The sequence below is a fragment of the Caretta caretta genome, chromosome 17, assembly GCF_965140235.1.
Source record: "Caretta caretta isolate rCarCar2 chromosome 17, rCarCar1.hap1, whole genome shotgun sequence".
In the NCBI taxonomy this organism is placed as follows: Eukaryota; Metazoa; Chordata; order Testudines; family Cheloniidae; genus Caretta; species Caretta caretta.
Window position 1 is genome coordinate 275,432 of NC_134222.1, and position 17,837 is coordinate 293,268.

General features: G+C 41.6%; 1 protein-coding gene across 1 annotated transcript in view; it reads right to left on the bottom strand.

The window, feature by feature from the left end:
* Window positions 1-10,012, bottom strand: part of MYO1C (myosin IC) — a 133,293-nt gene extending 123,281 nt beyond the window's left edge. The window contains exon 1 of the mRNA XM_075120670.1: window positions 9,933-10,012. Coding sequence (XP_074976771.1) covers window positions 9,933-10,007 — 75 coding nt within the window. The 5' untranslated portion in view covers window positions 10,008-10,012. The remainder of the gene's footprint in view (window positions 1-9,932) is intronic.
* Window positions 10,013-17,837: the final 7,825 nt, after the last annotated feature.

Below are 17,837 nucleotides of genomic sequence, written 5' to 3' on the forward strand. Positions count from 1 at the left end.
CTTCCCATTCTTTGCATTGAATGAGGCAGTGGTCCTCTGGAAAAGATCGTAGAGTCACAGAAGAATCACAGAAGATGAGGGTTGGAAGACACCTCAGAAAATCATATAGTCCAATCCTTTGTGATGTTATCTAATTAGAATATGACCATGCAAGCCACTGTTATAGAATTGCAACAAATCTTATACAAAGTGTGATGTATGGCCAGAAAGGGTTAAGCATCTTGCAGGAAAATTGACCCAGAGTCAACCATTAGACAGATTCATAGATATTATGGTCAGAAGGGATCATTATGATCATCTAGTCTGACCTCCTGCACAATGCAGGCCACAGAATCTCACCCACCCACTCCCGCGATAAACCTCTCACCTATGTCTGAGCTACTGAAGTCCTCAAATCATGGTTTAAAGACTTCAAGATGTTAGAACAGTATGTAAATGGTAATTAAGGCCATTCCATGGTAGATAGGCTAGAACTTTGAAATGCAAACCTATATTGTTAGAAACTAGAGGTAATACTAATTGTATGTGTGTACTCATATCTTGTTTAATGCTAGCCATGTAAACAGACAGTTCCTCTCTGTCACTGTAGGTATTGATTCAGAGATCAAAAGGACATATTAACATTTAGATGAACTGTAAACATAGTAACATCATTGTGTTCATCTCTCTTTGAAATGTACAGCAAATCACCTGAGAATCATGAAAAATGGGCAGGTGCCTTATGTTAATCTGTGTAGATAATTACCAGGGATGCTTAGAAAATGGGTCCACTTCAAAGTCCCCATGAGTGCCTATTGTTCACCTAAGGAACTGTCACAACACCTGAAACTGTATAAAAGACCTTTGGGTCGCCATCCTTTTTATCTTAGATCTGCTTGATGCTTCATGTACGGGAAGCTTAAGCCACAAGGCAGAGGTCCCAGTCCTGACTGGGCCACCCTGAATATAAACATTTGGACTATAACCTGTGAAATAATTCTGAAAGAACTCTTTGCAACTACAAAGCTCACCATCTCTGCTATGAATCTGAATCTCAAGAATTGTACTCATGTCTGTATGTATACTGATCTTTTAACAAATACTCTCTCTTTTCTTGTTTAATAAATTTTAGTTTAGTTAATAAGAATTGGCTGTAAGCATGTATTTGGGTAAGATCTGGAAGATTCATTAACCTGGGAGGTAATGTGTCTGATGCTAGAACTTTCTTATATGATGAATAAGATTTTCAGTAATCCTCATCATATTTGACTTGGGTGTTTAAGTGGAGGCCTGAGGCTGGTTTGATTAAGGGAACTGTGTTGGCTTCTGGGTAACCAGTGAGGTATTATAGAAACTGTTTTGTGCTGGCTTGGTAAATTTAAGTATTGGAATATCCACCATCTTTGGGGATTGCCTGCCCCATTCTTTGCAGTTCACCCTAATTAAGTGACCTCAGTTGGCTCCCCTGACTCCGGTCACACCCCTACTCAAAGCAGGACCAACCCCATAGAATCATAGAATATCAGGGTTGGAAGAGACCTCAGGAGGTCATCTAGTCCAACCCCCTGTTCAAAAGCAGGACCAATCCCCAATTAAATCATCCCAGCCAGGGCTTTGTCAAGCCTGACCTTAAAAACTTCTAAGGAAGGAGATTCCACCACCTCCCTCAGCCTCTCCTCATAAGTCATGTGTTCCAGACCCCTAATCATTTTTGTTGCCCTTCGCTGGACTCTTTCCAATTTATCCACATCCTTCTTGTAGTGTGGGGCCCAAAACTGGACACAGTACTCCAGATGAGGCCTCACCAATGTCGAACAGAGGGGGACAATCTCGTCCCTCGATCTGCTCGCTATGCCCCTACTTATACATCCCAAAATGCCATTGGCCTTCTTGGCAACAAGGGCACACTGCTGACTCATATCCAGCTTCTCGTCCACTGTCGCCCTTAGGTCCTTTTCCGCAGAACTGCTGCTAAACTATAACCCCAACTAAACTATCCCAGCCAGAGCTTTGTCAAGCCAGGCCTTAAAAACCTCTAAGGAAGGAGATTCCATCACCTCCCTAGGTAACCCATTCCAGTGCTTCACCACCCTCCTAGTGAAATAGTGTTTCCTAATATCCAACCTACACCTCCCCCACTGCAACTTGAGACCATTGCTCCTTGTTCTGTCATCTGTCACCACTGAAAACAGCCTTGCTCCATCCTCTATATATGATAATGTGATTAAAGATAATATCATCATGCACATGTGTCAGGGGGCCGAATTAAAAGTTCCACAAACTTAAACTTGGCATTTAATAACTTTTGCATGCTTGCATACATAACAATGTTCTTCTTGAAATGTATTTTTGGTATGGAGTTTTATATGTATGTTATGAGGCTTCTAATTGCCACCAGTCAATATGAGGACACTGTTGTACTGGACACTGTTCAGACACAGTGTCTGTCTTTGGTCCACATAGGCATGGGTATATGGGAACACTCAGGAAAGTTAAATCAATTAAAGACGTAAAGTCAATGTGTATAAGTTAAACTACAATAAACCCATGTGGCTGCTCTCATTCAGGAGTAAAGTAGCCTTAGTTTGCTGTAACTTAACTTCACTTCAGCGAAGTCTTCACTCCACACTATAAGTTTCGAGAGTGTCCCCATGTAGGCATGACCTAAGTCTTGCATATTCTTTTTGCATAACATCACCTCCCTATGCCACTCTAATGAGTTCAGCTGGCACCACTGTAGTAAACAGACTAGTAGCATATGGGCCCAGGCAGCTTTGGGACATCAGGAACAGCTGTGCTCTGTGCCTTTGTTCCCCCCAGAAGAGAGATAATAGCTAAAACCAACACTGCCTGTGCAAAATAGAGCCAATACTCAGTGCCATTGCAGTATGTTCCTACACAAGGAATAGGGACTGAAATGTTATTCTTTCATGCAACCAAAATTCCTTTCTCCCCCCCCCCAGGCCATACTCACTATGGCTGGGGCTGAAGAGTGGTGCTGTACAGAGACACTCCAAAGTTGAAATGTCAATAAGCATGTTTTAATAAAAGTTTTTATGGGAATTAGGGAAGGGAGTTGTGAAACTATCTTTCCCTTTTCTTTGTGACTATAAATCCAATGATACATTTGTCTCTTTTTATCGGCAGCTGTTGCTGAAATGGCTTGAGAGGTGCCTGCTCCAGACCTGCAGAATGCCTGAATCCGACGGGAAGGAGAAGAAAGAGCACTAGGGAGGACACATTCAGTGATATCCTGCAAGCCAGTGCTGCATCAGACTGTGATCAAAGGGCCTGGAAGGTCAACATGGCAGATGGCATGAAGAAGGAGACAGCAGACAGGAGAAAGGCCAAGGAAATGGAAAGGGAGATGCACCAGGACATAATGGATCTTCTCAGGCTGCAAACACAAATGCTACAGACATTGGTTGACCTACAGATGCAAAATTCCCAGATTCACCACCCTTTGCAGTTCTTTGAGAACTCCATGCTAGCAGCTCCCTACCCCCTCCCCAACATTCCACATGGCATAATGGGCCACTTAATGGCCCACATCCACATAATGGGCCACACCGGGGAGACAGCAAGGAAAACCACAGCTTCACATACACCAGTCATGGTTCTCACAGGTCAGTGTATGTGTAAGCACACAGGACTATATTTATGCACCGAAATGGACAGACGTGTTTTCTGCCTTTCCAATTTCAAAGTCCTATTCCATTAAGTTATGCTTAAAGTTTGTATTGCATTGTAGAAAAAAAATATATAAAAAAACATGCACTAATTTTGGCACTCAAATTCCTATTTTTGGAAAATAAAATTACCTTTATTAGTTCACAATGCATATTGCAGAATGCATAGCCATACTCAAAGTACACAGTATGTGTAAATGTACAACAAATGCCACACTATTTCTAACAGGACCCAAAGCACCAGGCCTAGAGAACAGTCCAGCACAGAACAGTACCATCGCTGACGGCTAAAGTGCTCTATCAAAGCCTCTGTCAACCACAAGACTCCATGTTGAGCCCTTCTAGTGGCCATTGTGTCAAACTCAGAGAACCACTCCACCTCTACACTCTATCATGGCAGTAACTTTTCCCCCTTTGGCTCACATATATTATGCAGGACCCAACAGTCAACTATAACCATGGGGATATTATTCTTACTGAAATCCAATCTAATGAACAACCACTGCCAATGCCCCTTCAATCTACCAAAAGAACTTCTGGGAGATACTTGGGGGATGGTGGCTGCATAGTTTACAGTTCTCTTCCCAACCTTCTAAAATCCATCAGCAGCTGAATCACTTTTTAGCCATCTAATTTTCATCAGATATTATTCTACAACTATTTTCTTTTAGTTTAATACCATTATAGATGCTTCTCAATCTCCAGACTTTCTACAAAATCCTAAAAAGCAGAAGCTATTGGACAGCTGTCTTGCAGCCAAGATGAAACTAGACTAGATGAAATTATGGACTGGCCAAAATAAATCTCAACTGAACAGATTACCTTGAGAAAAATAACTGAAGATATAACAAATCAAAAGTATTACCAGTACACATCAAGCTAATTTGCAAGGCTTGGCATCAAGACTAGATGAAGCTGAGAACAGAATCTCTTTACAGTGCATACTATGAATATAAACAGGAAAGGACTATTCAACCCGGGGGGGGGGGGAAAAGGTTAATGATCTTGAGGGACGATCAAGGAGAAACAGTCTGAGAATTGTGGGTCTCCCAGAGGGATTGGGAAAAGGAAGGTCTGTGGAATTTTTATGCACCATGCTGCTAACGCTTTTGTTTCTGCACCCAGATCAGAACTTAGACATTGAAAGAGCCCATCACTTGCTTGCACCAAATCTCCTCACCATAATTATAATATTTTAAAAATATAATACTAAGGAACTTATTCTTTAAAAAGCCCATGAACTTAAAAATCTAACATGGAAAGGACATAGGCTGATGATTGTCCTGGTTATACCAAGGATGTGGTGAAAAAGAGGGCTAAATTCAACAGATAAAGAGCGTTAGCGTTTCATTTTCTTCCCTGCTACTTTCAAAAGTTAAAAAGGAAGGCAAGATGCTTAGTTTTATGTCAGAAAAGATGATGAAAAGTATCTGATCTCACTATAGCAAAAAACTCCACAGAAGATACTGACATGATGAATTGGAATAACCTTACCAGATCAGTCACTACAGTGCTGAAATTCAGTTCTCAGTTTAGCAATAATAATGTTCCATGCATATAAGTAACCTGGAAGAGAGCACAGAGTTTTGTGAGATTCAGACAGCACTGTGCTGTGTCACTTGTCAGAGGCGACATCACTGCATCCCACCCTGTGTCAAAAATAGCATTATGCTCCCCATGTCCTGACCTCACTATACCACATGCTGGAGGCAGCATCAACTACTTGTGCACACCATGCAGGATTAAATCCTTCACTCTAACAGAAGTGGCACCTTGTTGGCAAGTTGGACCTTCTTTTAAAAAGATAAATAGACATTATCTTTTAAAAATTGTAAACAAACCATGGGCTGAAAGTTAGTTCAGATCTTGGCAGGTAAATTTTCATCTATTTTGTTACAGAACTATTTCTTTTGCCATTTAAATGTCTTGGAGATTTAGGATCTCTAGTCTAAAGGCTTTCCTTTTCTCTTCTAGCTAAGTACATAACTTTAGTTCAAAAGGATCTGTATTTCTTCCTTAAAAAGAATAGGAATTGTTTATGATGGAGACTAGAGTGAAGATCTGCTTCCAACCCTGAAAGGCAAGTCTTAAACTGCAATTCCATGTGTTCTAAAAAATGAGCCTCTTTCTCAATTGTTGGCGCACAGAAATTTCCACCCTTTAGGGTCAGGTGATGACAATTTCTGTGTGTGGCTCCCTGGTTCTCATCTTGTCCTTTTTTATTCATTCCTGGTTTGCCCTATAGTTCTCCTCCAAGGTTGATTTTAGTTGCGTATTTCCAGGCTGCCATTCAAGGAAAGGCCACTTCAATTTTTCATTACTTGCCATTTCTCCCTTCGATATGGAATCTTGTTTTATAGGGATGTGGAATGAAGGGACGTAAGACAAGGAACTACATACAAGTAATTGTGTTTGTTGTATTCATCCTACTCCCCATTCCCTAATATATTATTTATATTTGTATTATCATAGCGCTAGGAGCCCTAGTCGTGGTCCAGGACCCTATTTTGCTAGGCATCGTCTACACATGCATCTCATTCTTGTGATTTCAGGGGTTTTTTTGAACGACTGCAGAGAAAGAGAGCCTTACAACACAGCTCATGTGAGTGGAAATCTATTTTGCTTTTGTTTCTTTGTAGATAGAGCTATAAATGTGTTGTCACAAATCTTGTTTTGTATGATGAAGAGACAGAACAATGACAAATAAATGGATTAGTATGTATCTTTTTATTACTTAAGACTAAGGACAGGTTCTTCATAGCACACTAAATCCCTCTTCTCTTACCTCACAATGAGAGCATGTTTCCCATACCATCCACACCTGTATTCCCAAACAATGAGAACAGATTCCCAATCCATAATGAAGGCAGATTCTGATACCCCAACCACAAAGTCTTCATGATTCTCTCAATCCCTGTTCTTTAAAACCAAGAACAGATTTTCCAGAATGCTTTTAAATGCTGAATACCCTTGTAAGAGCATGTTCTCCAAAAAACTTATACCACAAAAACAGAAATCATATCTTCAGCTTTCAGATAGTGAGTCTCCTACATATTTCTAAATTGATTATTTCATCTCCATCTAAAAATTCAAGGGAAGCAAAATAATGTAGACAAGAAAACCAAGACAACAAAACTGAGTACTTACATTATCAGATTTGTTTATATGTAGGACCTACCACACCCCATATTTGTGTTTTCTTTTGTAATTCTTTTTAAATGCTTATGTATATTTTGTAATGGTGAAAGTATTAGACAGACAACCATAGAGAATAATCACAGAACCAGTACAGCGCTGGTCCAAGTTGATCCACACTATCTGCCAATAGGCCTCATCCTTATTACAGAAGGACCTCCAACTCTCTTACTGAGAACAAGTTCAGTCACCATGATAACACAATCTTTGGCCTCTCTACTGCAACTGCCAGCAAGAATGACATCAACCAACGAATTTCACATCAACCAACCAACCAGCCAGATTGTGAGACAGGGTGTAAAGGCTCTACCTGGTCACTAGCAAGCAATAAGTTAACTCCAGCTCAGCTTCACTTTCTCCATGTACAGGTACTAGGGGAAAGGTAAGGAAGCAGAGCTGACTGCAGGCCAATGAAGACACTACAAGAAACTCTATGAACCTATCAACTAGCAGCCTGCATCATTTCATGGTGAAATAGTGAAGCTAAACACTGTGAGAACCATTTTATTCCATAACCGTTCAGCACAGCCACACTAACAAGTCTGGGTTTTGTAGAAAACAACTTGTCCACTCACAGCACCCCCTTCAACCACTGCTGTACAAGATTGCTGAGGCACCTACTCTGTAGTGCCTGGCACAAAAGTTTCTCCATAACAGGTGCTGTTCTCCAGTTAGCACATTATTGTTTTATGCAGTTTTAATAAATATTTTAAACTTTTTTTAAGTAGCGGAACTAACAGCTTTTCTTTTGTATCCTCTCCCAGGTACCTATCATTCAGGCTAAGGCCTGAGTGAACAGTTCTCTTTGGGAGAGACCATCCAATCCAGCCAATGTCCTCTGCGGCCACACAGATGGTAATGCAACTTGCAGGCCATTTAAAAGGAGGATGGGAAAGACTAATGGTGTCTGCAGCATGACCTTTTGGCAAGCCAGAGGTATAGGATTTCTTATGGGGGGGTCAGGTAAGTTTTATTTAATGAATGTTTGTGCAATCTGTAAGGCAGTTATGCTCACCAGTTTTCATATGGAAGTTTTAAATTGCTTAGTAAAATGGTATTGAAAGGAAACTGGAGTAACAGACTATGCTTGCTTCAGCATGCAATTGCTTAGCACAAAGCACTTGTGCAATCAGTATTGCAAAGATATTTAATAAATGCAACACCAATCACATAAATTTAGAGTAAAATCAAGGCCTGGGTAAAATAAAGTTTGATTACTACATGCAGGGAAATGGAAAGTTATTTTTACATATTACTGCATACAGAGAGGTATTAAGACAGAAAGGATGGTCCAGTGGTCAGGGCATTAGCCTGGGGATATGAGAGACAGGTTCAGTTCTCTGCTCCACCAAAGGGTTCCTGTGTTACCTTGGACAAGTCACTTAGCCTCTTTGTGCCTCAATTTCATCTCTGTAAAATGGGGATAACAGTATAGAATCATAGAAGATAAGGGTTGGAAGAGACCTCAGGAGGTCATCTAGTCCAACCCCCTGCTCAAAGCAGGACCAACGCCAACTAAATCATCCCAGTCAGGGCTTTGTCAAGCTGAGCCTTAAAAACCTCTAATGATGGAGATTCCACCACCTCCCTAGGTAACCCATTCCGTGTTTCACCACCCTCCTAGTGAAATAGTTTTTCCTAATATATCCAACCTAGACCTCCCTCACTACAACTTGAGACCATTGCTGCTTCTTCTGTCATCTGCCACCATTGAGAACAGTCTAACTCCATCCTCTTTGGTAGTTCCCTCCCTACAGGGTTGCTAAAATCTTTAATGTATTTATCCTCATAAGGCACTCAGATACTATGGTAATGGGAGCCATAGAAGCACCTAAAATAGACAGACAGGGACATATGTACATAGCTGCGTTTAGGTATGACTTAGATATGGCTTAAATGACTATAGAAATAATTCAAATCTTTCACAATTGTGTCCTGAGTAGCTCTAGCATGTACAAACAAAAAATAATACAGAAATGTGAAGGAATGAAATGTCAATTTCTTTTAGAAGCAAGATTTATTCACTTGAAAGAAAAACACCTTATAACTAGTTGCAGTGTATTCTTAATCCAGCAGAACTGACAATTGCAATTTCCTACTCAGGGCATACCTTGACAGTAAAAGGAAAAACAACAATTTGTTACTTGACCTTCAAAAATCCAGACAAAAATATGCTGTAGGCTTTAACCTTTCTGAACTGCCTATTTTATTTTAGGTCCTTTCTGTGAAATTTACACAGATATTAGAAAACTGAATACTTTGAATACAGTCTAAATACAACACGATGTTCTGTTCACGTGGAAGCCTGAAGAGTAAGAGAGAGAGAGAGAATATATTTTGTAGCTTTTTTAAAAACAATGCACAGTGATGCTCTCAGGAACATTTAACTCTACTTGTGTGTTGAGCTATAGGTAAAAACCCACCCAGCTCTGACTGTCCATTAGCAATGCACATACACACAGGATTCAAAACATAATTCAATAAAGTGGTCATGAAGTAACTAGATTGGAAACCCAGTTCTACAAGATGCTGATATTTTTCATCTTATTTTTCTTGATACATTGTTCTATCCCTATTTTCCACTCTTTAGTATTTACTAATCTTTGGATTAAATTTCTGACATGAACTCAGTGTCAAGATGGGCAATGAATATCTAAGAGGCTGGACAGTATTCTTTTTAAACTGGTTTTCTTCCCTTCAGTTATTTTATAAATCCTTTCCCAAATTCTGATGCACCAATTAAGTGCTCCTGGGCCATACCAATTACAAATTATGCTAAGTGTGGTGTACTCATACAACACTGTTTTGAACACTTCTGCCATTTCCTTAATTCTCAATCACTGACTCTTCTTTTCACTGAGGTGAAGTATATCACTGCTGAGTTTGAAAATTTCTATTTGAAAGATGGTCACAATCATTCTAATTAGGAGTCTTTGCAGTAGCCTCATTAGCCTTCTCACATTAACTTTTCTTCTGAACTCAGAACAATGGAGACTAGATTGCTCATTTTGAAAATAACTAACTCCAAAGCAAGAAGTGAAAAGAGAACAGTAAGAAACACAGGCTTACAGTCTTGCACTCTCCATTCTGACTGACCACACGGATGATTTCTCCTGTGGGAATGTACTCAATTTGCAGTTCCATCTTTCCAGAACTAAGTTAGTAGATTTCTCTGTCCTTTAGAGGAGGGTGCCGACATCAAGGAACAGCAACAGTATTCTATGAAACAACAGACTGAATAGATTCTTTGGTCCAGAAGTCCTACTGTGAGCGGAAGAGCTGAATCCTTGTATTTAAACTAAATGTAGGTGTGAGCTCAAACTACAATTAAGTTCAAGCACTTGTTTCCACTACATTCTGGATTGTTACAGTGAGTCAAGACAGTTCCAGGAATCGTTAATTTATGTCCTTGCTTGTTGCTGTTAACTATAGATGTTCCATTTCAGACCCAGAGGACATAGAAAAGGCAGGTTGCTATGGCTGGAATTTGACAGTTATTGGCACAAAAGTACTGTGCAGTAGACTTTGTAAGCACTGCCCTGAGATTTTATGCAGGAAAGATTCTCTGTGTTGGACTGTGAGATGTTGGATTTAAAGAGATGGTGCAACAGAAAATACCAACTATTCCCATTGTAACTCCAGCAAGTCCTTCAAATTACTATAGAACTAAATTGTAATTAAGCGCTTCATAGTTAACTAGTTCTGACAAAATCAAACATAGCAGTCACCATTAAAGAGAGAGAAAAAAGTTACCCCACAGCATTTCTTACTCTAAGTACAAGGTAAAACTGTTGGAACCACCATATATACCTTTGAGACATCTATCAGTGTTGCACCTGGCTATACTTTACTCCCTATTTTGGGGACAATGTTTAGAAACACTGCAAATGACCCCTCACCCTTAAAGCCTCTAAACAGATATCCTGAACAGACCAAAGAAAAAATACCAACCAATAGGCTAAACGCTGGATATTTCAAAACCTGCTGTGGTAGATGTATCCACTCCCTCAGTAGCCATATTTAAGCTCAGACACTGGTTTCCAGAGGAAGGTAATTCCAGATGAGGAGGCTTGCTAATGAGAATACTTGAATCCTAAAACATTTATAAATATATAGCACCTTAAATGTCACCCACAAGTGAAAGGATTAACAAGAAAAGAATGGCACAGATGATCATTCCTTTGCAGGTCTGAGAACAAATAGTTTGTTGCTTGCATTGGTATTTCTTGCCCTTGGAATTATTATTCTGTCACTTAATACCTAAGGACAGGAAAGATTGTTCTAGGCCAAGAGGCATTTCCCTGGTCATGCATTTTTCATTCTACCTTCGAGGTTGTTTCAAAGGATAGAAATTATTGGTTCCTTTTCCAGAGCTATTTCCTAGGATAAAAATCATTGCTTCATCATTTCTCCAGCTGGGAACTGTCCTATTCCCAAAACCATAAAGCAGTATCTAATCTATCCTTCCTATCTAGGTACTTAAGTATTCATATCTTTGCAAGTGAAATATAATTTCTCAGATCTTCTTCAAAGGAATTATTTCAATTATATGCATAAAACTTCTGGATCTCAGTAGCAAACAAGAAAGGGTAAACAGAAGAACAGAAGAGGAAAGTGAAAAAGGTAGAAGAGGACTGAACAAATAGGCAAGAAGAGAGACTCATAAAAAAGGTAAAATGTCAAACAGAGGAGAAAGGGGAGGCCATGCATTAGATCTTAAAGGAGAAGCCAAGGTTGTAGCAAAGCAATTGTTTGCCACACTGAAGTCCTCACCACTACTTGTGTGGGATTGACAGTCAGATGCATGCACTGTTGTAGCCATGTCAGTCCCAGGATATTAAAGAGTCAAGGTGGAGGAGGTAATATCTTTCATTGAACCAACTTCTGTTGGTGAGAGAGACAAGCTGTTGAGCTTACATTGATTACATTCTCTATCACAAATAGTCAGATGCAGTCAATTTCAGGTCAGAGCCATGGCTTACAAAGTTATCTTAAATTTTTTTTCTTGTGGATTAGGTCTCTTTCTTTGAGAAATTTCCTTGTGACTTCATATTTTTATCCTTCCGGCATCTCCCTCAGTTTCCTTCCCCTCTTTGCTTCTATCCCCACTTTTTATCTCCATGTCTGAGATTTCCTCTATGACTTCAACGTTTTCCTCAAGTAGCATACAAGCTAGAGAGAGGAGCCAAGTTTCCCTAAACCAGTTTTCCTGCTTTTTCCTCTGTTTTCTGGTTTGACTATATATGTTGTCTTGACATTTAGTTGTAATAGCCCTTGTGGTAGAAAGAAGGCAGGACTCCATTACAATCAATGTAAACGGGTTTTTTTTGTTTTGTTTTGTTTTTAAACTGAGGCTTCTGGACAGACAAAACCTACAGATTTCAGAGTAGCAGCCGTGTTAGTCTGTATCCGCAAAAAGAAAAGGAGTACTTGTGGCACCTTACAGACTAACAAATTTATTTGAACATAAGCTTTCGTGAGCTACAGTTCACTTCATCGGATGCACGCAGTGGAAAATACAGTGGGGAGATTTTATATACACAGAGACATGAAACAATGAGCGTTACCATACACGCTAATGAGTGTGATCAGGTAAGGTGAGCTATTACCAGCAGGAGAGAAAAAAACCATTTTGTAGTGATAATCAAGGTGGGCCATTTCCAGCAGTTGACAAGAACGTGTGAGGAACAGTGGGGGGGAAATAAACATGGGAAAATAGTTTTACTTTGTGTAATGACCCATCCACTCCCAGTCTTTATTCGAGCCTAATGTAATGGTGTCCAGTTTGCAAATTAATTCCAATTCAGCAGTCTCTTGTTGGAGTCTGTTTTCGAAGTTTTTTTGTTGAAGAATTGCCACTTTTAGGTCTGTAATCAAGTGACCAGAGAGATTGAAGTGTTCTCCAACTGGTTTTTGAATGTTATAATTCTTGATGTCTGATTTGTGTCCATTTATTCTTTAATGTAGAGACTGTCCAGTTTGGCCAATGTACATGGCAGTGGTGAATTGCTGGCACATGATGGCATATATCACATTGGTAGATGTGCAGGTGAACGAGCCTCTGATAGTGTGGATGATGTGATAGGCCCTATGGTGGTGTCCCCTGAATAGATGTGGACACAGTTGGCAATGGGCTTTGTTGCAAGGATAGATTCCTGGGTTAGTGTTTTTGTTGTGTGGTTGTTGGTGAGTATTTGCTTCAGTTTGGGGGGCTGCCTGTAAGCAAGGACTGGCCTATCTCCCAAGATCTGTGAGAGTGATGGGTTGTCCTTCAGGATAGCTTGTAGATCCTTGATGATGTGCTGGAGAAGTTTTAGTTGGGGGCTGAAGGTGACGGCTAGTGGCGTTCTGTTACTTTCTTTGTTGGGCTTGTCCTGTAGTACGTGACTTCTGGGTACTCTTCTGGCTCTGTCAATCTGTTTCTTCACTTCAGCAAGTGGGTATTGTAGTTGTAAGAATGCTTGATAGAGATCTTGTAGGTGTTTGTCTCTGTCTGAGGGGTTGGAGCAAATGCAGTTGTATCGTAGAGCTTGGCTGTAGACAATGGATCGTGTGGTGTGGTCTGGATGAAAGCTGGAGGCATGTAGGTAAGTACAGCGGTCAGTAGGTTTCCGGTATAGGGTGGTGTTTATGTGACCATTGCTTATTAGCACTGTAGTGTCCAGGAAGTGGATCTCTTGTGTGGACTGGTCCAAGCTGAGGCTGATGGTGGGATGGAAATTGTTGAAATCATGGAGGAGTTCCTCAAGGGCTTCTTTTCCATGGGTCCAGATGATGAAGATGTCATCAATGTAGTGCAAGTAGAGTAGGGGCATTAGGGGACGAGAGCTGAGGAAGCGTTATTCTAAGTCCGCCATAAAAATGTTGGCATACCGTGGGGCCACGTGGGTACCTATAGCAGTGCCACTGATTTGAAGGTGTACATTGTCCCCAAATGTGAAATAGTTACGGGTGAGGACAAAGTCACAAACTTCAGCCACCAGGTTTTTCATGACATTATCAGGGATACTGTTCCTGATGGCTTGTAGTCCATCTTTGTGTGGACTGTTGGTGTAAAAGGCTTCTACATCCATAGTGGCTAGGATGGTGTTTTCAGGAAGATCACCAATGGATTGTAGTTTCCTCAGGAAGTCAGTAGTGTCTTGAAGATAGCTAGGAGTGCTGGTAGCGTAGGGCCTGAGGAGGGAGTCTACATAGCCAGACAATCCTGCTGTCAGGGTGCCAATGTCTGAGATGATGGGGCGTCCAGGATTTCCAGGTTTATGGATCTTGGGTAGCAGACATAATACCCCTGGTCAGGGTTCTAGGGGTGTATCTGTGCGAATTTGTTCTTGTGCTTTTTCAGGGAGTTTCTTGCGCAAATGGTATAGTTTCTTTTGGTAACCCTCAGTGGGATCAAAGGGTAATGGCTTGTAAAATGAGGTGTTGGAGAGCTGCCTAGCAGCCTCTTGTTCATATTCCGACCTATTCATGATGATGACAGCACCTCCTTTGTCAGCCTTTTTTATTATGATGTCAGAGTTGGTTTTGAGGCTGTGGATGGCAGTGTTCTGCATGGCTGAGGTTAAGGGGCAAGTGATGCTGCTTTTCCACAATTTCAGCCCGTGCACATTGGAGGAAGCACTCTATGTAGAAGTCCAGTCTGTTGTTTTGACCTTCAGGGGGAGACCACCCAGAATCCTTTTTGTAGTGTTGGTAGGAAGGTCTCTGTGGGTTAGTATGTTGTTCAGAGGTGTATGAGCTGTAGCTCACGAAAGCTCATGCTCAAATAAATTGGTTAGTCTCTAAGGTGCCACAAGTACTCCTTTTCTTTTTGCGAATACAGACTAACACGGCTGTTCCTCTGAAACCTGTCATTATGCAAGGCACTGCATTTAGCCGTATGGAGTGGAAATCTATCAACTGCATGAAGAAACTTGTACAGATACAGACAGACATCATCTTCCTTTCCAAATGCAAACAGATGGACATCGTACCAAAAGGACTGAAGGTCAAAAATCCATTACAATCTACATACCACACAGACTATGCTGACAGCTTGTGCCTCACGCTCTCAAAGAAACTGCGGAATCACCTGATCAAGATCCTCTACAGCAAACAGGGAAAGATTAAGAATGAGCTCTCAAAAATGGATACTCTCATAAAGAACCAACCTTCCACACAAACTTCCTCGTGGCTGGATTTTACTAAAACTAGACAAGCCATTTACAACGCACACTTTGCTTCTCTACAAAAGAAAAAAGACACTAAACTTTCTAAACTACTACATGCTACAAGGGGCCACAGCAATGGTTCCCTCACCCCACCTAGCAATATTGTTAACCTATCCAACTATACTCTCAGCCCAGCAGAAGCAGCTGTTTTATCTCGGGGCCTCTCCTTCTGCCCCTCCACCCCCACGAACATGATACAGTTCTGTGGTGACCTAGAATCCTATTTTCGACGTCTCCGTCTCAAGGAATATTTCCAAAATACCTCTGAACAACATACTAATCCACAGAGGTCTCCCTGCCAACACTACAGAAAGAGGGATTCTAGATGGACTCCTCCTGAAGGTCGAAACAGCAGACTGGACTTCTACATAGAGTGCTTCCGCCGACGTGCACGGGCTGAAATTGTGGAAAAGCAGCATCACTTGCCCCATAACCTCAGCCATGCGGAACGCAATGCCATCCACAGCCTCAGAAACAACTCTGACATCATAATCAAAAAGGCTGACAAAGGAGGTGCTGTTGTCATCATGAATAGGTCGGAATATGAACAAGAGGCTGCTCGGCAGCTCTCCAACACGAGTTTCTACAAGCCATTACCCTATGATCCCACTGAGAGTTACCAACAGCAACTACAGCATTTGCTCAAGAAACTTCCTGAAAAAGCACAAGATCAAATCCGCACAGACACACCCCTGGAACCCCGACCTGGGATATTCTATCTACTACCCAAGATCCATAAACCTGGAAATCCTGGGCACCCCATCATCTCAGGCATTGGCACCCTGACAGCAGGATTGTCTGGCTATGTAGACTCCCTCCTCAGGCCCTACGCTACCAGCACTCCCAGCTACCTTCGAGACACCACTGACTTCCTGAGGAAACTTCAATCCATCGGTGATCTTCCTGATAACACCATCCTGGCTACTATGGATGTAGAAGCCCTCTACACCAACATTCCACACAAAGATGGACTACAAGCCGTCAAGAACACTATCCCCGATAATGTCACGGCTAACCTGGTGGCTGAACTTTGTGACTTTGTCCTTACCCATAACTATTTCACATTTGGGGACAATGTATACCTTCAGATCAGCGGCACTGCTATGGGTACCCGCATGGCCCCACAGTATGCCAACATTTTTATGGCTGATTTAGAACAACGCTTCCTCAGCTCTCGTCCCCTAAAGCCCCTACTCTACTTGCGCTATATTGATGACATCTTCATCATCTGGACCCATGGAAAAGAAGCCCTTGAGGAATTCCACCACGATTTCAACAATTTCCATCCCACCACCAACCTCAGCCTGGTCCAGTCCACACAAGAGATCCACTTCCTGGACACTACAGTGCTAATAAACAATGGCCACATAAACACCACCCTATACCGGAAACCTACTGACCGCTATTCCTACCTGCATGCCTCCAGCTTTCACCCTGACCACACCACACGATCCATCGTCTACAGCCAAGCTCTGCGATACAACCACATTTGCTCCAACCCCTCAGACAGAGACAAACACCTACAAGATCTCTGTCAAGCTTTCTTACAACTACAATACCCACCTGCAGAAGTAAAGAAACAGATTGATAGAGCCAGAAGAGTTCCCAGAAGTTACCTACTACAGGACAGGCCCAACAAAGAAAATAACAGAACGCCACTAGCCGTCACCTTCAGCCCCCAACTAAAACCCCTCCAACGCATTATTAAGGATCTACAACCTATCCTAAAGGATGACCCAACACTCTCACAAGTCTTGGGAGACAGGCCAGTCCTTGCCTACAGACAGCCCCGCAACCTGAAGCAAATACTCACCAACAACCACATACCACACAACAGAACCACTAACCCAGGAACTTATCCTTGCAACAAAGCCCGTTGCCAATTGTGCCCACATATCTATTCAGGGGACACCATCACAGGGCCTAATAACATCAGCCACACTATCAGAGGCTCGTTCACCTGCACATCCACCAATGTGATATATGCCATCATGTGCCAGCAATGCCCCTCTGCCATGTACATTGGTCAAACTGGACAGTCTCTACGTAAAAGAATAAATGGACACAAATCAGATGTCAAGAATTCTAACATTCATAAACCAGTCGGAGAACACTTCAATCTCTCTGGTCACGCAATCACAGACATGAAGGTCGCTATCTTAAAACAAAAAAACTTCAAATCCAGACTCCAGCGAGAAACTGCTGAATTGGAATTCATTTGCAAATTGGATACTATTAATTTAGGCTTAAATAGAGACTGGGAGTGGCTAAGTCATTATGCAAGGTAGCCTGCTTCTTCTTGTTTTTTCCTACCCCCCCCCCCCCGATGTTCTGGTTTAACTTGGATTTAAACTTGGAGAGTGGTCAGTTTAGATGAGCTATTACCAGCAGGAGAGTGAGTTTGTGTGTGTATGGGGGTGGGGGGGATGTGAGAAAACCTTGATCTATGCAGGAAATAGCCCGACTTGATTATGTAAAGAGTTGTCACTTTGGATGGGCTAGCACCAGCAGGAGAGTGAATTTGTGTGGGGGGTGGAGGATGAGAAAACCTGGATTTGTGCTGGAAATGGCCCACCTGTTGATCACTTTAGATAAGCTATTACCAGCAGGACAGTGGGGTGGGAGGAGGTATTGTTTCATATTCTCTGTGTGTATATAAGGTCTGCTGCAGTTTCCACGGTAAACATCTGATGAAGTGAGCTGTAGCTCACGAAAGCTCATGCTCAAATAAATTGGTTAGTCTCTAAGGTGCCACAAGTAC